This window comes from Astatotilapia calliptera, chromosome 17, assembly GCF_964374335.1.
Source record: "Astatotilapia calliptera chromosome 17, fAstCal68.1, whole genome shotgun sequence".
NCBI classification, from domain to species: Eukaryota; Metazoa; Chordata; class Actinopteri; order Cichliformes; family Cichlidae; genus Astatotilapia; species Astatotilapia calliptera.
The window spans coordinates 29,600,791-29,626,739 of record NC_137438.1 but is presented as its reverse complement, the minus strand read 5'-3'; the positions used below and the strand labels follow the sequence as shown (position 1 = coordinate 29,626,739).

At 43.4% G+C, this 25,949-nt stretch overlaps 1 protein-coding gene across 1 annotated transcript in view; it reads left to right on the top strand.

Moving 5' to 3' along the window:
* Positions 1-25,949, top strand: part of exoc4 (exocyst complex component 4) — a 144,260-nt gene that overhangs the window by 96,521 nt on the left and 21,790 nt on the right. Inside the window, exons 14-16 of the mRNA XM_026147677.2 lie at positions 4,650-4,786; positions 6,062-6,217; positions 7,862-8,040. Coding sequence (XP_026003462.1) covers positions 4,650-4,786; positions 6,062-6,217; positions 7,862-8,040 — 472 coding nt within the window. The remainder of the gene's footprint in view (positions 1-4,649; positions 4,787-6,061; positions 6,218-7,861; positions 8,041-25,949) is intronic.

Sequence of the window (25,949 nt, the reverse complement as noted above, 5' to 3'; positions counted from 1 at the left end):
TACATATCTTCTCCTTTTCTCACGCTGTCCTCTCATATACGTTCTCCTCTTCCTTTGTCTCTGGCCAAAAGTAGCACACCGTCACCGTTTCCACCGTCACTCTGTTGGCTAACAACACCAGTGGGCCCTGACCTTTTCATTATGGAAATCTTGTTTTATATTATTCGCTTGTTTGGTTTGGCCACAAATATGTGGCAAATGCCCTTCCTGGCCATTTATCCAGGCTTAGGACTGGCACTAGAGGTACACTGGCTTGTGGCACAAACTAATTTTAAAAAAAAGACGTTATTCACACACCTGGCATTGTGCCCCTGTTTAAGCTTGACTTTTTAAGCTTAAACAAACTCAATTACAAACTACACACTCATTTACATGCATACACATTAGAAGCAGCATGTGTTGCAGTTAAGCAGGCACAACCATGAGACCCATCCGGTGTGTGTCAGGGGAGTCTTCAGAGACTGGCTCTCCTGTGACGTTGATGAATGATCTGTCAAGACAATGTCCCACTCATGCCCAGTTCTTCTTTACCCAGGAGAGGAGAACAGCCTTTGTTGGGGGAAAGGGGGGCAGCCAGGGGTTATCTTTCTATGTGTCCCATTTGGTGTGTGGGTGTGTGTGTGGTTGGATGGATGGATGCACGTGCTGCTGAGGTTGTGTTATTTTATCAATCCGTGGTCAGACATGAATGGGATGGGAGAGGCATTACACGAGTGAGTGGTTTTGGGTTAGAGCATGAGTGAAATGTCAGAGAACATAAGGTTAAACACTCTGACCTCTGCACAACCTCAAGGGGTACCCCCTATTTTAATGGGGTAAATCCATGATCCGTTTCCGATTCAAACCTGAGGCCCTGATCTCTCGCTTTCTCTTCTCACAGTCATCTCTGAAAACACAGTAGAGAAATCTCATGAAGCTGTTATTTAGCCACAGCCTGTTATTGGACTTTCCTAGTGAGCTTCAGTAAATAAAATCTTCTTATTCCTTCTACCTTAAATTTTTTAAAAACCTGATGACACGTTTAGTAAAACAAATTCGGCTAGCGTAGGGAGTTTAGTGATCGCATCCCTGTTTTCTTACTGTAGTAATGACATTCCCTGTGCTGTGCTCTTTTTACTCTCTCCAATAAAGGAAACGACTACTTTGAGGGTGGTTTCTGTTGTGATGACCATGCATTGAGAGATTTTACCGCTGAGGCGCCAATCTGAGTGCTAGCTCTGCCTTCATTAAACCACTATAGCTGTGGCCTTCATTTCCAAACAGCAGTTTACCCCAGCAAATTCAAGATCCATTTGCACAACCCAAGTCTAATTTTCTGTGATGACTGTGTTTATCTAGTAATGATGTAAAACGAGTAGCGACACAGTGCAACCATGTGCAGCTTTAGGGTAATAAAATACTAGGAAGTAGAATTGCACAAGAAATATGGGTGGGTTGTTTATTTTGTTTTTTGTTTTCTCGATACCACATCATGTTGACCTTTAAGCTTGAATCATTACACAGAGGGAGAGCGTAAGATAGACATAGATTGAGAAGCATGTCTACTCCTGTGTAACAGTCAAGTAAGATGGAGGATATGTAGCAGAACTGGCTTTCCCCTACCACTCTTACTCTCTCCGTCTAAGCCCTCCCTTTCTCAATCTGTCCCTTGATTACTTTTTAATGATTGCTGCTGCCTAAGACAAATGGCTGTGTTAAATGAGCAAATTAGACAAGGGAGCTGAGTGCAAGAGCATTTGTTAGAGCAGGAGTAATGGATCGGGTATCCATTGTTTACTCTTCTCCATTCACCGACTTGGCCTGCTCTTCAGCTCTTTGTCCTTAAAGCAGGAACAGGATATCGTTATGATTATGGCTGCACAAGAACTTGTTGAGAATATCAGATTTCTAAACCAAAATTTTACCTTTTCCTCACTTTGTTTAACTTTTTCCCTTGAGTTTACATTAATGCAATTTTTTTTGTACTTGCTCAAAGACGTTAATGTTAATCTGTGGGGGGTTTTTTCTGTTATGTTGCATTTGCCGGAATACTGCACTTTTATATCAACTGATCATCACTTGAGAATATAGAACCTTATGATGAGCATGCAAGCCATGTTTAATTTTTATCATAGTCATACTGCCACTTGTCTTTTAACAATTAATAGGTCTTGCTACAGCATCAGCCCATTTTTACAGAAAAAAACTAATGAACTAATTAAATCCAAATGACTAATAATTATGAAAGTACTGACTTGTTTAAGTTTACCTGACCTTACCATACAGCTGACCTTCCAACCAGATCCCTGGAAAAGGCAAAAAATTCTTATTATGACAACATTATCGACATAGTCACTGTAACAGAAAGTAGCAATGATGAAATTACTTTTTTCATCTTCTTATATAATCCAGTTTACGGTACTAGCAGCCTACACAATGGAGGGAAGGTAGCGGCTGCCTGAACTACATTAACAGCCTCCTCTCCTGCAGGGTCTGTGTAATTCCTTCTACCCTGGCAGGCTGACAGGGAATCAGGCATGGACAGTAAAGGGTGCTCCCTTGGCAGAGATGAGGCCTTGGTTAGCACTCCATGGGTATGGGCAGTGCTATGGATCATTACCTCCCTCATTGGAGTAGCTGCTGTTTGTGTGTGTGCATGTGCATGCTCGTCTGCATGTGACAGAATGAGCGAAGGGGAAACTGAACAGAGAAAGAGCTATTAATATTAATATCATTTTATCACATCAGGGGTTCTTTCTTCTTTTTTTTGATGATCAATTATAGTCACTACTGCCCCCTTTAGTCTAGCAGCCACTTAGTCATACCAGATAGTTAGTGACCTCGAATGTAATGGAACCTTTTTTTTTAAAAATGTATTACAAATGGTAGAATAGTAGATATAATACTTGTACATGGTAATTACATCTTTGAGATCCAAGACGCTCATAGCTTATTTGCATACAGTACTGTGTAAACGTCTTGAGCCACCACTCATTTCTTTATATCTTACTTCCAAGTAATAGTTGAGCAGTAGTTCTCCCGGCTTTCTGGAGGTTTTGTAAATTTTTTCTATGGGCAGTGGCTGTTTTTTCACTCATTATCAGTCAAGTCTTTTTACCCGATCATTTTCAAAGGAATGTTTTTCTTGTTTGTTGTTTTTAAGACAGCCACTTAAAACTAACCATGCAGTACCATCTGGAAGGCTTCTGACTGGCAGTGGCTACTTGTTTTAGGATGAGATAGTGCCAAATATAAAAGTAAAGACAGACAATGCAACACTATCAGTCATGGATTGGCCTCCCCAGATCCCGGTTCAAACAGTGTGGGATTATCTTGACAGTGAATGCAACAAATGGCAGCAAACATCCAAAGAAGAGCTTTAAAATATCCTTCAAGAAGCCTGGAGAACTATTCCTGAATACTACTTAAAGAAACTACAAGAAAGCTTGCCTAAAAGACTTCAAGCAGTATTGAAGAATAAAGGTGGTCAGATCAAATTTAGATTTTATTTTTGCCTTGTTTTCTGTATTTCCATGTGTGTTTGGATGTTTTAATGCATCCTTCTACCTATTTTCCATTTTCCTAGTAAAATATGAAGAACAGATGGATGGCTTGAGACTTTCACACAGTGCTACATTTAAGGTCATAGTAAATAAATGTTGACTTTGGAATATGCTGTCTGCTTGTATATGACATTTTGGTAGACAGCACTAAAAAACAAGGTGCTATGCTACTCTTGCAGCTGTTTGTACCTTGAGTAACGCAAGTCATTTTTCATTTTATCAGTTTTTTTTTCAAAAAAATGTAGGTTTTCTATTTCGCACCTTCACTTGAAACTTCATATGAAATTCACATAGTCAGAGAAGGGATACGAAGAGAAATAGAAATCATTTGTTTAAGATTGGCTTTCTGTAAATGGTCGCAGGGGATTATTCTGCACTTCACTGTGCTACTCTTGTAGTTTCAGAGTAGCTGCAGCAAGGCTATCACCAGACTAATAGTGAGTTATCACTATTATTACAGATGTAGGCTAGGATTGGTTAAGTGCTGGGAGCAGCAAACTGGAACATACAGAGTTGTAATCTTATTTAACAGCTCTCAAATTGCTCAAAGGTGTGTGTTTTGAAAAAGTTTGTTTGATGTGTGTAAGTGTGAGTGTGTCTGGGGATATGAAGCTGCTCTGCTGTTCCCGGGCCAGCTATTAGTCACGCAGGAGTGGCTAATCTGTAATGGCTGCTGTCACAGCCCTGCCGTGGCTCCTGGTGATGGGTGCACTGTGACAAATGCGCACACACTCACTTTAAGCCTGAGAGCACACACAACACAGAAGTTCAAAACACACACGCACAAAAATATGTGCACTCACGCTGATGCACTTACATACAAAGAATCAAACCTTTCACTAATAGTCTTAAGACTTCTGACAAGGTTCTCTGCTTTAGTCGTCAGTCCAGCCTCAGGTGAGGGCAAAGCAAGGGAATTTGGATTACTCCAATTACATTGCTACTCCAACAGACCTGATGTGAAGTGACATCTACATAAATGTTAGTCTACCTTTACCCTTTTTGTTTATTACTGAATTTCGTTTGTTTTTTCTTAAAGCTGAAATCAGAGATTTTATGTTTAGAGTTTTAAAAAAAAAACCTAAAACTGTTTTTCTTTCCATTTAGAGCACAGTGGTGGTGGAAAAGGCCATCCAGGATCTGATGAGCCTGATGCAGGACCTGAGTGCCTACTCCAACCAGTTCCTTGAGATGGTCTGCGACAAGCTCAAGGAGTACAAAGAAATCTGCAACACAGCCTACAGGTAAAAAACACAGAGAAGGCTGGCAGGAAGCTAAAATATAAGGTTAATTGTTATGGTTTGATTTATACATTGTTTTAGAAATTTGGTTATTGCGTTTTCTTACAATCACACACACAGACACAGTGCTGTGAAAAGCTGTTCATCTGTGGCCTCTGGTACCATGTAACACCTGGCTAGAAAAAGAGAGGACTAGAGGATATGGAGGGGGGGTGATAAGCAGGGCAGGAGACACAAGAAAGGACTGACAGACTGCTGGGAGTCCATCTGGACCCTGTCACAGGTCAGCCTCAGTCTCACTGGGGCCTCCGTGTGATAAAGTGTGTGTGTTTGTGTTGCTGAACAGGTCTCTGTCTCCCACAGCCCCACTTATGTGTGTGGTTGCAGATGTGAATGTGATACCCCGGAGTGCTTGGGGTATTAGTAATAATTGCAGAACTAAGCAGTTTCTCTAACATAGGCACAGGCAAACAAAGCAAATAGATACTGGCACTCTGCCACAGATTGTCCTCAAGCCAATTCACGGCTGCTGTAATTTTATTTTATATGTCAGTAAAGATGGTCGTAAATCACATTCACAACTCTCTGATTAGCTCGTGTTCTGTTTGTTAGTACTAAGCAGATATTATTTAGCTGTACTTGCTGTATGGCTCATGCACAGCAAAAAAAATTATACTGGAGGTTTTTTTTAAAGCTAGAGGTAGGATCAAAATATTGATTTAGCGGTTTATAGTCTGAAAAATCTATATTTTAATTAAAATATGCAGGCGCTTGAATTGATACCCCAGCCTGTGTGACTGATGAGTCACAATTTTATGATTCTTCATGTTGGCCCTTATAAGATGAATAAGGGTAAAGTTAACAAACTATTAGTGAAGAAGACGCTCGCAGAGGGATATGCCCAAAAATTAAAAACCATTAACTCAGAAAGTTAAATATTGAATGTCCACATTATCAGCTATTTAATAATGCTAATACACACACAGTGACAGTTCAATGCGGTAAATCCAAATCACTGTATTGTTACACTTTCATTATAATTGAAAACTAATAATAATATAGTATTACATCATATGCCTTTTAACCGCAAATCTCATTCAATTTTTTACCCTAAGTTCTTTATCTGTTGGTAAGATGAAAAAAAAATGAAACTAGTTTCTTGATATTCTTCCAATATTATTAACAATGTGTTTCTATTTTAGGAGCAAGAACTTAAAAACACCTTTTTACAAATAATTTCTTGCCTAAGTTTGCATTATTATGTCTGTTTTCCCTCAGGGGCATCGTCCAGTGTGAAGAAAAGCTGACCATCAGTGCTTCCTGGGCTAAAGATGAAGACATCAGTCGTTTGCTCCAGTCCCTCCCTAACTGGGCAAATATGGCCCAGCCCAGACAGACCCGACAGAAGAGAGAGGATGAAGAAGACTTCACCAGGTACAAATTATGCACAGTAACAGTATGCGCATGTACACATGCTCATTCATATGCGTTATGTATGTGCAGAATTAAATAATGTAAGCATACGTGGAATAGCACATACTCACATTCACAGTAGACACACAGACAGAATCAGACGTGGATGTACACAACCACACTTGAGCAATCACGCACTTAATCCCTCCCTCCCATTTTTGCGTCTTTGTTCACAGATGTTTTGAACCCCCCTCTTGTTGACTAAGATGTGGCTGTAAAAGACGTCATGATTGTTCTTTTAAACGCCCTTTATCTGGAGGAAGTGAGGAAACGAGGGAAGAACAAAATAGGAAAATATAAGGAGAGCATACAGAGGCAGGGAATGGGGGGGGGGGGTCAGTCTTATCGAAATTGCCTTTGAATGTGCACCCTCTTCAGGGAACACTGGAGCTCATCGGAGCGGAAGAGTAAAGTAAATAAATAAATTGGTTATGCGGCCAGAGAAAGTCAATCTGTTGTGTGCACTCTCTTCCTCTCTCATACACTCCCTTTTCTTAGTCACACACACACACGCGCGCGCGCAGAAAGCACTGAGATAGCAAGAGGGAGACCGTAAGGCTGTTTGATTTGAGAGCCGTAGATGTTTTCATCACTATGAAAGGGGATTAGCTTCTGCACGACTCTCAGCCCAGTGCTTTAATAAAGCCTCATTAATAAGCCACACATGCCTGTGCCCGAGTGAGAACGTATGAGCTTGTGGGTTTTGTTTATTTTACCCATCTGTTGTTCAAAGAATCTTGATCTTGCGGGTATCCTGGTGACTCTGGAGGCTAGCTGACATGTCGTGTGTTTGCAGCAGTACAGTTTTGATTTTAAGTTATCCAGCTTCCCAGGTCTCACCCTATGCTTCTGCAACCACAAGTGCTTGAACGCCAAATGCATCTCTGCGTGTTTGTTTTGGCCACTTTGTAAATCTCTGCCTTGTGTTTGGCTTCTTTTTCTAAATGTTTTCCGTCACCTGTTTTTCTCTCCCACCAACTGTTGAGCTAGTGGAAACTTCTTCTTTTTTAAGTATCCGCACTCATAAAATTGCTCACAGTTTTCCCCTCCACTCCTTCTGTGTTTATCGCTGTATCCATCCAGCTTTCAGCCCTTCTTATTTCCCTTGTGTGTGAGTCACTGTAAAGGTCAAAGCAATAATTGAACCCCGAGATACTGAGCACATAAGCATAAGATTATTATAAAATTTGAGCTATTTTCAGTTGAACGCATTAACACACAGAGGAGACGTGTGCACATCCATTCTGTTCGACAATCCATTATTTTATTACTTTAAAAAATTTACTTCTATTATTGCTTTTTATAAAATCCACTCAGTGTCTGCAAACCAGACATTTTGAGTCCAACCAGGAACCCAATCACTGATAAATTCCTCCAAAGAATGTAACACTGCGGACCGATTAAAGTGCCTTTCACAAAGTCTCCTCTGAGCTACGTCAATGCTTTCACAACTTTTTTTTTTAATACCAGCTTCTTCTTTTTTTTTTTAAATGGGTATTTGCCACTTGATTGATGGTTAAATTGTGTTTTTCTTTTGCCAAAAATATAATGTGCCTGTCATTCTAACCATACACTCTTACATCCCTCACCCCGTCCATCATTCAGGGCTGCTTTTGCTAAGGAGTCAGAGGTGCTGACTGGGAACCTCGGAGACAAGTTAATCCCACAGAATGAGATCCTGCGTGATGTCAGTGACCTCAAGGCACTGGCCAACCTTCACGAGAGCATGGAATGGCTTGCCTGTCGCCTCAAGACGTTCTTCGCCACACTGCCTCACGCATCCAGTAAGTTGTGTAAATGTGAAGTAAACAACAGACTTAGTTGTGAACTTCCTTGAATAAGTGTATTTCTTCCAAACAAAGTAAAACCTGCACATCATAATGACAGTCGATATCTGTGAAGGTGTTATTTTTTTTGATGAAATAAAACGAAGCTAGCACAATGATATTTTTGACACAAACAGAGACATATGCAGTGAAATTTCCACCTACATCTAGTACGATGACGCCAACGCAGACATCTGTTGCTGCTCTTTCTGCAAAACTCAGTTTTTTTCTTTAATACATGAGTTTTGCTTGTGGAACGGTTGCATTTGACCAAAAGTAAGATGATCTTTTCTGTCAGTTTCCTTTCTACAGTTTGTTTTTTTGTTTTTTTCATTTATTTTACTTGAAACTGATAAAAAGGCTCTCATTGCTCCAAACTTTTTTAGAAAAACCTGAATATATGAGGTGTAATTAAACAGTTTTGGAAACTGGACCAGATTTGAATTTGCCTAATCTTACCTGCAGCTGTTTGGCCCATGTCTGTGTGGATCCAGTGTCTACTGGATGTTCTCTGATGTTTTGGGCCTGCCCCCTTCTAACTTGATTTTCATTTTGTTAAAGTCACAACACCCCACATCTGGCAGAGATTGTCGCTTTGACTTTTCGATGCACTGTGTGTCAGCACATAATGGCGGGCGACCACAGTTTGGGTCGTTTATGCTGAACCCTTCTCCCCAAGGCTGTTCAATTTACGGCAAATATCAGAATCCAAATTATTTTTGGTCAGTGCTGAGATAATGATATATATAGATAAAGATTTAACATAATTAAAATAGAAACGAGTGGATTTGTTGAACTTTACAAAAAGTCAATAAAACTGTAATTATATGTCAAGAAATTAATATAAATAAAATAAATAAGTGAATTTGAACGGAACCAAACATATCACAGGGAGTGAATCTGGGCTTTTAGGGTGGGGCAAACATATATTAAGTGGATGTGCTGCACAATATTTACTTCACAACAAATATACTGGGCCTTGGAAGAGTTCCAAGGTTGGCAAAACATTTGAGCTTGATCTTCATTGTTAGCACTCAAGATCAAATGTTGACCTTGAAAAAAATGAAAGAAGCCATATTATATGAAAGGACATGGAGTGTCTCTCTGTATTTATCTTTAGTTTTTTCCTGAAATTGAAATATGATTATCTATTATATAATGTGGCACACAGCAGTTGACAGAAATGTAAAGGCTTAGTATAGAAATAACTATACAAGCACTCTAAATATGCATCTTTGTCATTGTACACCCTTTGATGTTTGATATATTGCAGTACGGTGCTAAATTAAAACACCGGTTTGTATTCCTAAAGATGCTGCCTCCAGTGCCTTGGGTTATTAGGTATTTATTGATCAGAATGCATAGAGATTGAACGCATTGTCTGGATGGTTTATGTACAGTAGGATTACAATCAGAGATAGATGAATTTTCCTCATCTTTGCGTTCTGTGCTTTTGTAGCAACACTTCGTACCTGTGCCTCATTAAATTCTTGTTTGAGTGTATTATCACACACTCATTACCTTCCCTACTGGAGTTGTCAAAGAGCACTTTACACACACACTCATTATCTTTGGTTGTGCTTCTGTAAGTGTGGGCGCATAAACGCCTGGCCTAATCAGGACTCATGAAAGCATTTCCTACATTCCCTGCTCAGTCATCACTTTTGTATCATTAATCACTGATAAAAGAATGAAGAGTCTGTGTGTGTGTTTCCAACCAGCAAAGAGTTTATGTAGATCTTATTAATCACTTATCATTAGTTGTGTTTTTTTCTAATCCCTGTTGTCACATGTCAATGTTTAATCGCCAAGATTAAATTCTAGCATCTTATAATATTCCTCTTCAAGTCCAAATCTTTTTTTGTTAGCAACATTTAATGGCAGTCAGCGAGTTAGTGCTCCCATTAGTACTCCCACTTTAGAAATACATGAACACCTGCTTGTTCATGCAATTACCCACTTAGGCAGTAGTGGAACAGAAGTCTAAATCATAGAAATCCTGCATATTCCAGTCAGGAGTTTTAGTTATTAAACACTTTAAACATTGAAAAAGAACTAACAGTGACAAATGGGCTGCTTGGTGCAAAAAAGCAGACAGAAATTAGCAAATAGAAATGCGTTGTTGAAGAGAGAGGTCATGCAGAGGCAAATATACAGAAAGGGTAGGCCATCTTCTCACAATGCACAGCAGATCTCACTTTAAAGCGATTACAATGGCTTCCAGTTCTGTCAGTCAAGAACAAGTCTGCTCAGGGCGCACACAAAAGCATAGCTTGGTCTGTATCTTGATTTGTGCTGAGGGATGCAAATAGTCCAGTAGGGTCACAGTTTGGCATCAACAGCTTGAATCCATGGACCCAGCTTGGCATGTGTCAACAGGCCATGCTGAATGCAGCAGTATAAGAATACATGGATTTTTTTCCCGTGGCGCTTCAGGGTCTTGATGGCTGCAGTTTACCATCTTTTAATGACTACTTTCAAATTGATAATGTCTGCCTGGTTTTGTCTAACTGGTTTTAGGAGCATTACAATGAGTGCAGTGGACTTCAGTGGCTTCCCCATTACATCACAGAATCCAGCAAAATCCCCTTCCATATTGATGTATTGATGTGCAGCAAAAAATCTTGCAGTACAATAATGTCAGCATGGATTATTATCTCAAAGGAATGTTTTTAGCATCCAGTGGAATCCACACCAAAAAAGACGTCAGGCTGTTTGACAACAAACAGGGGCCCTGAACAGCATTGATCTGGTGTTTCCTATGAAGTGTTTATACAATAAATGTGCATTAAATGTGCATAAAAGCTTTTCCCTAAATCATAAACAGACTCCAGACTTTACATTGTCAGCCTCAAGCAGTAGTAACATTATTAAAGATGTCATCAAGCTGCACTTGTTGAGTTTGATTGGTGTAATATTATTATCAGTCTTGAGGAGATGACAAATTCCCTTTGTATAAAAGATGTTTAATTTCCAGAAAAAAATAAGACAACTGCATATTTGATATCCATTTTATTGATTTTTTTGTTACTAAGGATTTATTTATCTGTTATGCTGACTGAGATTAAACAACATAATAACCACATTTTAAGATTAAAAGTATCTAGAGCTTTTGTCACCTTTTACAGCCTTCACATTTCCAGTTATTGTGTTGCAGTACTTCTGAGAAACTAAGCTGTGTTCACTGTGGTATCTTGGGGCTTCCGGCAGAGCTGAGGTAAATTATTCACCTTTCTTGTAGGCATAGAGAGGGCTTCAACCTTTATCAGCCATTGTCACAACTCCCTGGCTTCAGTCCTCTGATTGCTCATTGAACTTGCACTTATTTTGCCCTTCCATATCGCGTCTTTTTCTTTTAGAAATAAAGTAATTAAATGAGAAATATTCTTATTTAGACTCAACTTTGTCAGTGCAGTATCTTCCCTTCCTTCTCACTCTGACGCTAGCTTCCTTCGTCTATTCATAGATAAGAATTCAATAAAAGTACGGGAAGGGACGTGACATAATTATCATTAATTCTGGCGGGTGGCACTAATGGGAAGGATAGGGCAGTCACTTATCATGCTGGGACAGCCTCCGTATTGTTCATTATTTAGTGTTTGGTGAGCTGATGACGGACTACGTGTGTGATGGTAAGGGTGCATTGTGTGTGAGTGTGCGCGCGCACGCGTGTGTGTACATAGCCGTGCACTGTATGAGATGGGACAAGGGTACAGCAGGGGAAAAAAGACCCCACCTTATCTCATCCCCCACCCCACCCCGCCTCACGTCTATGCCTCTCCAAATTGGATTTTATATTACAGAAGCAGTCAGGTATGAACAACTCATTTTCCTCTCCCTGTTTTTGCTTTTTCTTTATTTCATTTCTCTTTCTTGCATTCCTGCTTCATTCCTTCTTGGCTTTTCTTTCTTTCTGTCTTTCCTTCTTTCTTCCTTATCCAGCAAGAGTGAAGGTTCTTCCTTTTTGTCCAAGTGCTAAGGATCTGGTAGAGTTTGTCCACGGCTTAGTAATCTCTGCAGTGGTTTGCTTGCATCGCTTTTCCTCAGGCTTAATTCGACTGGATGTGTGATTACATGCCATTAAGGTTGGAACAATTATTCCCATATACAATATTACCTCAATTTTTCGGCGACTGTATTAGTCCAGAGCTTGTTTCGATGAAAATAAAATGAAAATAAACTCATTTATGTTCATATATTTCACTCTTCACCTGAATATTACCATCAGAAATCTCATGAGACTAGCTCACTTCAGTCACCTCCTCATGACCAACTAGCATCAGTAACATAGGCACGTGGCTAATTTGCATATTATTACATAGTGAACTGCTGAAGCTACTTCTCAGCCCCTGTTCAACCTATATTTATTAATAGAGGCTGTTTACACAAATGGACAGCATGCTCTATGAAAAAATGGTTAAAAATATGCAGAGTTAAACTGTACCTTTTACTACAAAGCTTGGCTAACATATCAGTAGTGTCCCTGCAGTTAGCTACGGCAATGATGCTTTCCTGTAACATATTTATCCTGATGTAGATTAGATTTAGTGCGCATACTTGCAGATTTAAGCATCTTTGAATATCTCTGTGTGTCAGAAGATGTCTGAAGTAAGCTTGCATGTGTGTGTCGGTAATAAGGGCTATGTGTGTATGTGTGTTGACAGACTGTCTGTGGAGGTGTCCACAGAAACGGTCTTATCGCCCATCTGGTTGCAGCACTGGCCATCTAATCCATTCTGACAATATTTACCTGACAACACACACATGCACACACGGCTGAGAAGCAATGCCAATCACTTTTTCTTCTTGACTTGGTTTGTTAAGTAGACCTGTTATGCTAATTTCCAGCTCCACGTTTTTGCTCTTGCACTCAATTTGAGTAGCTTAGCATGACTGACTTTTAAAAAATAGTTCTTATTTGTCCCCTCAGTTCGTCCTCCGTTTAAGACAAGCCTCTTTAAATGATGTTCCCTGTCTTCTGATTGGTTTGACCACTGTGTCTTAGGCCCAAGTAAAATACCTAAAATGAGCCACTGTATTTGACAGCCTTGTTAAATCTTCTGTTGGTCAGTCTTCTCGAGCAATGCGGTATATGGTTGTGCACAAAAGTGTGTCTTAATGTTGGAAGTCTGGACATCATTAGGTAGGCGTAGATACAGACCTTTCTAATCTAGCCTGCAGGGTTTCTAGGCAGTAATCATGTGGTCTCCCTATAGGAGGAGGCTCCTTCTCATCTCAGTGGCTCACCTTAACTATGGTGAGTGCAGGTCTTTCCCCTTTAGCAGTATTTTTCTTGACTTCATTTAACAAGGGAACTTGACTGAGAAAACATTCTTTTTCACTGCAGAGACCTGGGGGGGTAGTTTAAGTGGGAGATGGTGGTGATGCTCTTCAGTAATTGGCTACATTTTTATATAACTCCTTTCTACTCTTATTGACCACTCAAAGTGCTTTGAACTGTAAGCCACATTCATCCGTTCACTCACATGCTACATTTACAGTGCTTCCTGTATTTCACACATACTCACACCCTTCACTGCTTGGTGTTCAATATCTTGACCAAGGACAATTTGATGGATTGAAGGAGCCAGGGATCGAATCACTATCTGATTAGTGGAAACCCACTGTTCTCCCAGTCCAACCAACTGCTAAGTAGTCTAATATTGTATTCTGGTCAATATTACAGCACTCCTCACTATTACTGTCAAAAATTTAAAGCATGAACTTTTGATTCCTTCTCATTTTAAAAGCATTTGACACAATTAGATGTCATCAGACGTCAAAATCTTTTAATACCATCATTATTTTATATCTCTCTCTCCTGCCCCTCCTTTTCTCTATCTCTGTCTCTGGACCGAAGTTTAGCTCTCAGTGTGCAGATGTTCGTCCTATACCAGAGGCAGCAAAATAATTAATAACTCCTTTCTTACGTCATTTATGAATCATTCATCACTCCAATCCTGCAGGATACTGTCCTTTGCTTATCTCACTCCATTTTCTTTTCTATGCTATGCTGTGGATTTACAAAAAAATATGATTTTCATAAACTCTTTAGTGAGTGTAGTTCCACAGGAAATATCATGTCCTGTTATTCCTCTTCTTAATGTGTTGATTATGCTCTTATTGGCAGTGGGTGCAGTGAGTCTAAGTGGTTGTGTTAAGATGAACTGTCCGTTTATGTAGGCGCATGCATTCTGTGTCTGTGTGAATTACATCACTGATCTTCTCCCTTAATGTCTGCCACCCTCATCCTTTGCAGATGGCAAGCAACAGACGTTTTCCTTAGATGAGATTTGAAAATAATTGGATAAGCACAAAGCACATGCACGCATGCCTATACATGAACGCATACGTAGATGCATGACATGCAAATACATATCTTCACATTTAATAATGCACACACAAGAACTCATAAATAAGAGATAGGAATTTAGTTGGAGGAAAAGGCAACCAGAAAAAGAAAAAATAGACCAAGAAAGTTGTCAGTCAGGACAAATGAGTCGTCTCCCTTTGCCCGTCTGTTCCTGACTCTAATGGTGCCCCCCATGCTGCGACGCCTCCCTCGCATCATCAAAGCAGCGCAAGGCTCGGGGTGGCAAGAATCCGAGTGTGTTTTTGTGTACGTGTCCGTACGCTTGTGTGTCTCTGGTCGTGTGTTTTTCACAGACACCCCCCAGAGAGACCTCCAGCAGTGTGTGCCACAGTAAGGCCTTTTTTTCTGCTGTCAGAAAAGTGAGCGAGTGAGTGAGCGTAATGCACATGAGAGGAAACAAGCCTCCGAGTCAATTCCTGCACATATACAGACAGTTAGTGGGAAATACTCCCACAGGCAGAGCATTCGCAAGGCTTTGGCTCTCTCGCACCTGTAACTACACAGAGAGAAAGAGATAGACGCACTCAGAGAAAATTAGTCTATATTTAAGTCTTTTGGCAGAAGCTTTAAAACGTTTTTGTCTTAAAATTGTGCTTTTTTATTTTAGGAGACAGTATTGTGTTTTAATGGTGGGTTCTGTATCTATTAATGATCTCAAAGTTGACCAGGGAGTGTGAACAGCATCAGCTTCACACAATCAGGTGAAAATAATTAATGTAATATCCTCTACTCTCTTGAGAAATCAATGTTTTTCTTTCATTAAAAGCAATCTTGTTTGTTGTTCCGTTGACTCTTAGCTAGATTAATATTGGTATCTCTCAGCTGAAGATCTAAGCCACAAGACCCCCCCCACAACCACCCCCTGCGGGGTGAGGGGCAATTCGATATTATAGATTATTAAATATTAAATTATTGTCATCACATATAGTAACACTGATGCTGATTGCCATTTAAACAAACAAAGTTGAGCATAATTAATGTGTAAAGTAGTCCACTTACTGAAATCAGGTTTTGGTTTCTTAGGCCAATTCAAAGTAAAAGTAACAAAGTAACAAAAATACATTTTTAGTAGAAGTCTACCATGCTACATAATTATTTATTACTATTAACTGCCTGTAGGGGCTGTACACCAGAATTATTTTAGCTGAACTAACCATACTGTTAGTTCATACATCCAGAACGTTCATCACTTGCAGACCTTTAATAAGAAACATAATTCCAAGCTGTTATCTCTGTATGTCAGGTACACAGGCCATAAGAGCAACTGTCACCAATGTCACATCACAGCCCTGACCGTGTTTGCTTTTCTGATTGGACGGTCATGGCGTATACCTGACTGCTGTTTGCTCGGAGCAATGCTTTCTCATTTTCTCAGAGATAAAATTAAAGTAACTACAATGCATACAAAATGTGCACTGAGGAGGACACAAAAGCACAACCAATGCAAAGCAAAATAGAGTTTTTTGGATTTAAGTATACAGAGAGAATCAAGAATATAGGATTGTGCAAAAGTCTTGCATCACCCCTCATTTCTTTATATTTTGCTTTAAAGGAGTGAAAGTTTGTAGTTTTAAGTGCTCTTGAGCACTCTCTGGAGGTCATACACTTTTTTATATATTGGCTCTTTTTTCATTAATTTACAGTCCAGTCCTTGTACCATACCATATTCAGATGAATATGGTGTTCTTTCAGTCAAACAACAAGGGATGAACCATTGTTCTCTACACATAACAGTCAACTTAGCAAATAAAACAATTTTAAATTGCATTTTAGGCACTTTGTTACTAAATATCTTGTTGCAAAAACACTAGACTACACAATAATGTTGTGATGTGGACATTAATGTGCTCTCTGTGCAGAGGAGTTTTTTTTGTTTCCTGTTCTCATGCTGTCCTCCCATAGGTGCCCAGCGTGAGAAGAGGTCTCTTTTTTTCCTCTTGTACTTTTTCCCATTGTTGTGTAATTTTTCAGTGTTTTCTCTGCAACGCTGCCGATCTCCGACTGTATTCCCATGTGATGTCTTTGTTGTGTGTGTAAGTCGGGGGGGTCCTATTCCTCTGCGGGGCAACCTGCATATGGCCAATAAAGCAATCAATCAATCAATCAATAGACATAGAATTATCTTTTTGCAACAAGGTGTTTTCCAAAGCGCTATTAGCCAAAAACTTATATATTCCAGCAAGATGTGTCTTGTGTCCTTAATAAATTTGAGGAAGCTAGATGAGTGGATGCCAACAAAAGAAGTTCCCTTTCAGTCGATTCACTCGGTACAACACATAAGTATGGGATATCACGCCCTCGCGTGTCCTGGCTGAAGAAACCTTTATTCACGCCTTTACGGCAGATGACGTGTGATGACACGCGCAAGGCCCCGCCCGCACATATAGCCGCTGCCATCACCGTCATCCCTCAGTTCTTACGCTCTTCACCTCGCTGAGAACACCTCTGCTGAGTTGGGCTAGCTAGCTACTGCTAGTTAGCTCCGTTGTCTGCCAACTTGAACCTAGCTTAACTGCCCCTGTTGGTGTTAGCCTCCACCGCCCAGCTGGTGCGTAGGCTGCCCGCGGAGCGCTATTTTCAAGTTTTTCTTGTGCAGCGTTTCGCTTTGCGTTTTGGGAATGGACTCCAAACCGAAGCGAGCAAAGCAGAAATCTTCTGTTCGCCCCTGTCCTCAGGGATGTGGTTTCTCTTTGCACGACAGCGACCAGCACGATGCCTGCCCTGTCTGCCTGGGGATCGTCCACGCTAGGAGAGCGTTGACGGAGCCCGAAGCTTGTGCGTTTTGTCGCCAGCTCCGACGCTCGACCCTGGAAAGACGGGTGACGTTTGTGGAAAGAGTGCTGGGACGCTCGGCTGTCGCACGGCATGACCCTCTTCTTTCCGAGTCTGGAGCCCCGGCTTCGTCCGAGTCCGACGACGAAAATTTTCAGGTCGATGTCCCCGCGATTAGCTGGGCTGACCACATGGAATACGTTGACGGGTTAGCCGATGACGGACCGGAACCATGCAGGAGCGCTGACGGGCTTCAGCCTGGGTTGAAGCCCGCCAGCGCTCCCCAGGAAGACGATGACGTGCTGGACATCGGCCTGGACATCCATGGTTTGTCGGAGGATGAGCAGGAGAGCTCATTGTCGACCCAATATGCCGCCGCTGCTGCGCCGGTCGGCCACGATGACACCTCTCTTTTCTCCCTGTTTCGCCGTGCCGCTGAGAAGCTGCAGGTGGACTGGCCCTCTCCTCCACCAGCTCGGAAGCCGTCGCGGTTTGCGGGTTTTTTCCTTCCACCGGAGCCCGCAACGGCCAAAAACTGCCTCCCCATGTTCCCAGACTTTCTCTGCGAGCTAACAGCGTCATGGGACAAACCTCTGTCTACCCGCGTCACTGTGCCCGGCTATGGACAGTACATGGAATTGGACGGCGCCGAGGGAGCTGGTTTAGCTAACCCACCCCCTATGGAGCCGTCTCTGGCTGCTTATCTGGCCCCGTCCCATAACCATGGTGTCGGTGGCCCCGCAACTCTGCCGTCCAAGCACTGCAGATTCTCGGCCTCGCAGCTGGAGAAGATTTATCGGGCTCAGGCCGGCACCGCTCGAGCCATGAGCTCCGTCACCATGCTCCAGACGTACCAAGCAATGTGCCTGGCGGAGCTTGGATCGCTGGTTCCGGAGGACAGCCCGCTGTCACCTCTTCTTAACGAGGTTAGAGTCACCACGGATTACATCCTCCGTGCGTCTCGCTGTGCAGCGCTCTCCCTGGGCAGAGGGATGGCTTCGACAGTGGTGGCGCAGAGGCACCTGTGGCTGACCCTCTCCGACGTCCCTGATAGAGACAGAGCTGTGTATCTGGACGCACCAGTGTCTGCGGCTGGGTTATTCGGACATTCACTTGAAGCCATTCAGGCTAGATTCGATCTGAGGAAGAAGCAGACGGAAGCTCTGCGCGACATCATCCCCAGACGCCAGCCCCAGCCCAAGCCCACTGCTAGCTCTCACAGGCCCGCCGCTCCTCTGACAGCTGGCAAGAGACCGGCGCCCACTGCTGGAGTGGGAGGGCCGCCGGCGAGAGCACGTACTCCGGCCCGAGCTCCACGCCAGTCGGCCTGGGGCAAAGGCCCTCCCCCGGGCCCCCGACGGGACCCGACGCCCAGGAGGAAGAAGCCTCAGCCCTCCTAGCTGTGATTGCGAGTGGGGAAGGGATCCGGCAGCAGGGAGACGCTGCTCTTACCCCTCTGTTGCCGCACAAGAGGTGCCGCTTAAGTTCTGTTCAGGTTGTCAGCCCCAGAAGGCGCTGCACTTCCCTATCGCGGTCTCCCAAGCACATAACCCCTGCACACGGTTCAGATGTGTTGAATGTTCAAGCGACCACATCGAGTGTTCCCGCTGTTTTTCATTGTTATGCCCCGGAAAAGGTGCACCCAACAAAATGTATAAATGTACATGTTCCCATGTTGCAATCAATAAAGAGTGTTGTTTACTCTCAAACAATCTCAAATGCTCAACCTGCAGGCGAAATGAGCCAGGTCAGGCAGGGGATGCAGTCCCCTGCAGACACACTGGGGGGCGACGGCGCCCCGCCGTCAGTGCTGCAGGCCAGCCGGCTGGCTGCTCACTTCCCTCAGTGGCGCGCTTGCGCCCCCTCTCCGTGGGTGCTGCAAACCGTTGCCATGGGTTACCGGTTGCAGTTCCGGGTCAAGCCGCCTCGTTTCCAAAGAGTCGTGAACACGATTGTCAACCCCGAGGCAGCCTTGGTACTCAGAGAGGAAATACAGGCGCTATTACAGAAGAGAGCAATACGGGTGGTCCCCGCTTCGGAGACGGACAAAGGTTGGTACAGCCGTTATTTTGTCATTCCGAAGAAAGGGGGAGGGCTTCGTCCCATCCTCGACCTGCGAGTCTTGAACACGTACCTGCGAACGTACAGGTTCAGGATGCTAACACTCAGACAGCTCCTGAGTGCAGTCGGCCCGGGAGATTGGTTTGCGACAATCGATCTAACAGATGCTTATTTTCATGTCGCTATACACCCGAAACACAGGCAGTTTCTGAGGTTTGCATTCGAGGGCGTAGCCTACGAATACCTAGTGCTGCCGTTCGGGCTGTCGCTCGCTCCCCGCACCTTTACGAAATGTGCCGAGGCAGCGCTAGCGCCCCTCAGGAAGAGGGGCATCCGCATCTTGGCCTACCTGGACGACTGGGCTCTCGTGGCTTGCTCCAGAGAACAGGCGGAGACGCAGCTGTCGCGGGTTCTGTCACACATTCAGACACTGGGGTTCTCTGTGAACTTTCAGAAGAGCTCGCTAATCCCAGGTCAACAGATCGCTTTTCTCGGTCTGGAAATATGCTCTCTTTCCAGCCGCGCACGGTTGTCAGAGCACAGAGTGGCCGCGTTTCATCGCTGCCTCGCTCAATTTCAGCTGGGACGCAGACTGCGTTTCCAGACGATATTGCGCTTGTTGGGCATGATGGCATCTATGATCGCCGTAGTGCCGCTTGGGCTGTTGAAAATGAGAGCGTTTCAACGCTGGACTCTCTCTCACCGTTTGTGTGCTTCGCGTCACCTCCGGAGGAGGCTGCCGGTGACTGCGTCTTGCATGCTAGCTCTCCGTCCTTGGAGGGAGCCCGGGCTACTGCACCAGGGCTCTCGGATTGGGAGGGTGTTGTTTCGCAAGGTGGTGTCCACAGATGCTTCCCTAAGTGGGTGGGGAGCGCTGTGCGAGGGTGCGTCAGTGAGAGGGATCTGGTCCGCGGCTCAGCGCCAGCTGCACATCAACCACTTAGAGCTGTTAGCAGTGTTCTTAGCTCTAAAGCGTTTCCGTCCAGTCCTGCAGGGCCAGCATGTCTTAGTCAGGACGGACAATTCAACAGTGGTGTCTTATATAAACAGGCAGGGAGGAACACGCTCTCTTCCCCTGTTGCAGCTGTCTCGCTCTCTGCTGTTATGGTGCAGTGTTCATTTTCTGACTCTAAGAGCCACCCATGTCCCGGGCCACCTGAACCTGGGGCCGGACCTTCTCTCCAGGGGGGGTCCTCTGGTGAGAGAATGGAGGTTACACCCTTCAATAGTGGCTCAGATTTGGGATCTATTTGGCGAGGCGCAAATAGATCTTTTTGCTTCCAGGGTGAATGCTCACTGCCCCCTGTACTTCTCCATAATCGACCACGATGCACCCTTGGGCTTGGACGCGCTAGCGCACCAATGGCCAGACGTGCTCCTGTATGCATTTCCCCCAGTGGAAATGATATCTCCAATTCTGGAGAGGGTGCGTCGGCATTCCCTCTCTCTGATCCTGGTGGCCCCTTGGTGGCCCGCGAAGTCGTGGTATGCAGAAATAATCAGCCTGCTTGCAGCAAGTCCTTGGCAGCTTCCTCTCCGCAGGGATCTCCTCTCTCAGGCGGGGGGGGAAGTGTTTCATCCGCGCCCGGATCTGTGGCACCTTCATGCTTACCTGCTGAGAGGTTAAACTTGGTTGCTAAGGGTCTGCCACCTAGTGTGGTAGCGACGATTCAGAGCGCCAGGGCCTCGTCTACTAGGGGCTTGTACGCTTACAAATGGCGAGCCTTCGAGCGATGGTGCCAGGACCGCCACACTCTCCCATTTCAGTGCTCTATTGTGGATGTTTTAACATTCCTGCAGGAGCTGTTGGATAAAGGCCTTTCGTTTTCGACGATCAAGGTTTATTTAGCGGCTATATCTGCTTGTCATATCGGTTTTGACGGGGTGACACCAGGTGCGCATCCCCTCGCCGTGCGTTTTCTGAAAGGGGTTCGCCGGCTGAGGCCCGTGCTTAAGTCCAGTGTCCCGGCTTGGGACTTGTCTTTGGTGCTGGAGGCCCTTTGTGGCCCTCCGTTTGAACCCGTTGAGTCGGTAGATATGAAACTTCTTTCGTATAAGACCGCATTACTTCTCGCTTTGGCCTCGGCGAAGCGAGTGGGGGACCTTCATGCGCTGTCTGTGCATCCTGCCTGCACACAGTTTTCTCCTGATGGCCGCAAGGTCGTATTGCGTCCGAATCAGAATCAGAATCAGAATCAGAATCAGAATACTTTATTGATCCCTGGGGGAAATTATTTTTTGTTACAGTGCTCCATTTTAAACCAACATTAAGACAAGACAGACAATACGCTAACTAAGAATAGTACAATATATACATATATATACATACATACATACATAAGTCACTTATAAATAAATATTTGGAAAAGAAACATGTGTAGTTGTAGCAGCAAACAGTGTGTTAAGTGGATGCGTTGTACAGGGAGATGGCCACAGGCAGGAATGATTTCCTGTGTCGTTCAGTGGTGCTTTTCGGTAATCTCAGTCTCTCACTGAACGAGCTCCTGTGACTGACCAACATGTCATGGAGTGGGTGGGAGGTGTTATCCAACATTGTCTTTATCTTGGACAGCATCCGCCTCTCATGCCGCCTATCTTCCCAAGGTCATGCCTGCATCTTATAGTTCAATGGAGTTTGAGTTGCTGAGCTTTTGCTCCCCTCCTTTTGAATCTGAGGAGCAGAGGAGGGTGCATTCTCTTTGTCCGGTGCGTGCGCTACGCACCTACATTGAGCGCACTCGGGATGTGCGTTTGTGTGACCAGTTGTTTGTCTGCTTCGCTAATCCGAATAGGGGTAGAGCTCTGTCCAGACAGAGGCTGTCCCACTGGATTGTAGAAGCTATCTCGCTGGCATACAGCACCGGAGGTTTTGCGTTGCCCCACGGGGTGGGAGCTCATTCCACCAGGGGGATGGCGACCTCATGGGCTCTTTTTAGAGGGGTGCCTGTGGCTGATATTTGTGCAGCGGCTAATTGGGCGTCGCCGCACACTTTTGTGCGGTTTTATCGGTTGGACGTTACAGCCCCTTCGGTGGCTCATGCTGTCCTTTCTGCTGGGTCTACCACTCACTAAGGATGTGGTGGTCCCGTTCCGGTTCGGTGGCTGCTCTGCGGGGCGTGTATATAGGTCCCATACTTATGTGTTGTACCGAGTGAATCGACTGAAAGGGAACGATTAGTTATGTCTATAACTTCTGTTCCCTGAAGGAGAGGAACGAGGTACAACACAGGGTGGCCCCACTGAGCAGTTGGCTCGGTGAAGAGCGGCTATCGAACTGAGGGATGACGGTGATGGCAGCGGCTATATGTGCGGGCGGGGCCTTGCGCGTGTCATCACACGTCATCTGCCGTAAAGGCGTGAATAAAGGTTTCTTCAGCCAGGACACGCGAGGGCGTGATATCCCATACTTATGTGTTGTACCTCGTTCCTCTCCTTCAGGGAACAGAAGTTATAGACATAACTAATCGTTTTAGGCTTGAAAAGTACAGCAGATTAGCAATATGTTAAAGTGATGTAAGATTCTTAAGAAATAGGCAAATTCCCAGCAAAGAGTTGACATAGGACCTGAGAGATGCATCTGGCCCTTCAGTCTATCTACTGTTCACTGAAGCCTCATCAGCCATGGTCTTAGTTTAAGGGTGGCTGTCAAGAAGCCATTCTTAACAAAGGAAGGAGGGAGAGAAAGCTAAGGTAAGGGCTGGACTGAAAGTCAGTGCCAGCAGTTCTTATAGAGTAATGAATCCAAATTGTAGATTTTGGTTTCAAATTGTCTTCGGTATGTGCGGTAGAAGTCAGGAGAAGTACAACAATGAGTGTCTACAGCCATCTGTAAAACACAGTGGAGTCGTGTTTTTGGGATGCATTTCAGCCAGTGATGTTGGCGATCTTGTCAAAATTGATGGAATTATAAACACAGAACAGTACTGTCATATTTTTGATCCATCATGTAATAGTATCTGACTGGTAGTGGCTTCAATTTTCAGCATGACAGAGATGCCAAATACACTTCCAGTGCAAAAGAACACAGTGGAACACTGTTGGTCATGGATTGGCCTCCCCAGAGCTAAAACAAAGAACAGAGCAAAACTGGAACAAAGTCCAAACAATAACTTTGAATGTACTTCAAGAAGCCTAGAGAATTATTCCTGAAGAACACTTACAGAAACTACAAGAAAGCTTGTCTAAGAGAGCTCAGGCTGTGTTGAAACATACATTTCTAAGCAGTCTTCTGAAAGGAAGAAATTGCAGTTGGAGATTGTTTTTACACGTTCTATATGTAGCCTAGTGAGAACACAGTTAAGGTAGACATGGCTTTTTTGGTGGTATAATTCAAAAGAGTCAAGGAGAAGAAAGAATAATCATCACTTAATTGCATATTCATAATTCAGCATATTTAATTATTAACTTCTTTGTTCTTAGCGGTGTGTATGCATGCATGTGTACCAGCTTGCATGCATGTGTGACCTTCGGAAGGGCAGGAAGAATAACTAGGGAGCTGGTTTTGACTGCAGCACATCGATCGTGGACCCCTGCATTCTCCTGCTCAACAGTCACTCTTTGTACACACACCAACACCCTCTCATGGACACACACACACACACACACACACACACACACACACACACACACACACACACACACACACACACACACACACACACACACACACACACACACACTCGCCTCATTGACCAAATAGACTTACATATGAGTGACGGGGCCAATTTCTCTCCTTTTCCTCTCCTTGTTAATTTATGGCCATTGATCTATGCTGAGCTGAATTTATATACACTCATCATGCTCTCTGGTTCTCTCTCTTTCACACACACACACACACACACACACACACACACACACACACACACACACACACACTCAGGTCTTTTGTGTGGCTTACAATGCAGTGCAGTGACACATGCTCTTGCTGCCTCAGCACAAGTAATGGGAAGAAAGTACAGGAACATGCTGAAGGACTCAGGAAGTGTGTGAAGCTGAACTAATGAGTTTGCGAATGTGTGTACCATATGAGCTAACGTTATTTACAGAACTTGATAATGTCAATATGGAATGGAATACATGCTTATTACTGCAGAGTAACAAAACAACACATTAATAACAATCTTAGGACAATGTTTGGGAGCTCAAGGGCAGTTTAAGAAAAACACCACGGGCTGGCAGGCTTTTCCCTAGCTTTCAAGGACTTTTCAGCAGATTCCAAACCTTAAAACTTTGTAAAAAGAGTGACACTCTAGTTTAGTACAATGCACAAGTAGCCTGCTGGAGGTCATTTTGTAAGGTTCTAGCAGTGCTCCTCCTGTTGCTTCTTGTACTAAGGAGCAAATACCAGTCCTGCTGTGGGGTTGATGCCAAATATGGACCTGTCCACCTGTCCTTATGTAACCCATGTAGCCCATCTCCTGCTATCTCACCCACATTCTTGAGACTGTGCTGGGAGACAAAGTAGACCTAGGTATGGATGGGCCATGACTGGAATAAACAAACTATATGAGCAACCTGACTGGGCTGTAATTACTCTCTAATGCTGCCAGCAGTGACAGGGCACTGACAAAAACCGAAATTAGAGAAAAACTGGTCAGGAGGGATAAGAAGAAAGCAATGGTCTGTGGCCACCACCTGCAAATTCATTCCCTTTTTGGGGATTGTCTTGTTGTTGCTTCTCCAGTGCACCTCTTGTCACTTTGATTTGCACCAAAGCAGCTGAGATGGATTCACAATGGTTCATGCTTCTTAACTGGACAGATCGATGTCCCCGAAGTTTAACTGACTTGTGATATGTGTTGATTGAGTGGTCCCTTCATTTTTTGATCAGATTAGTTTGTTGTTATTTTCTAATCTATATAAGCTAAAATGGCATGATTTCTCCTCATATATGTTACCCATTTACCCACTTACAGTACTTATTCAGTTTTGTTTTGAGTGCTGGGAACGGGCAGCACAGTAAAAATACAATACAATTCACTGCAACAACAATACAAATACAATATCAACACAGTACAATAAAGTGAAATAAAAACAATATATTGCGGTACCAATACAATATGTGCAGTAAACTCATTTGCTCTTGTTCTTATTTTAACATCATCCTCTTTTAAACAGGTTATCATACTTGTTGTTTTCCCTATTAGTGGGTGAATCAATAATAGTGAATCAATAGTACTCAGTTAAGAGCAAAATAAAACATATTTTACAATTGAAAGCCTCAAAAACTGTTTATCTCTGACTGATTAACCCTGTTTTAACCTTTGTCTGTGCAGTGTGTCGACCAGCATGCAGACGTTCAATGTGTGATGTTCAAAGTTATAGAAATATATTCATTATTTTTCAATAAGAACTAGGTAATCTCCACAAAATATAATAAGCATGAAGTAACAAAGGCAAGACAAGTGCCTTTGTTAATGTACACATTTATTTTTTATTTTTTTGCACATATTTTACATTTTGACATTAAATCACATTAACGGAATACTTGACTCATCCCCTATGTTTTAAAAAGCACCTGTTAAATGAGTGTACGCACACCGCCTTTCAAATAGCTGTAACACAGGATGCAGAAACCATTTATAATGGTCCTTTTACTCACTTCAACTGCTCCTGTTTGCAATAATTGAGTTTTTCTATGCCTATCGTGTGTTCTCATCTT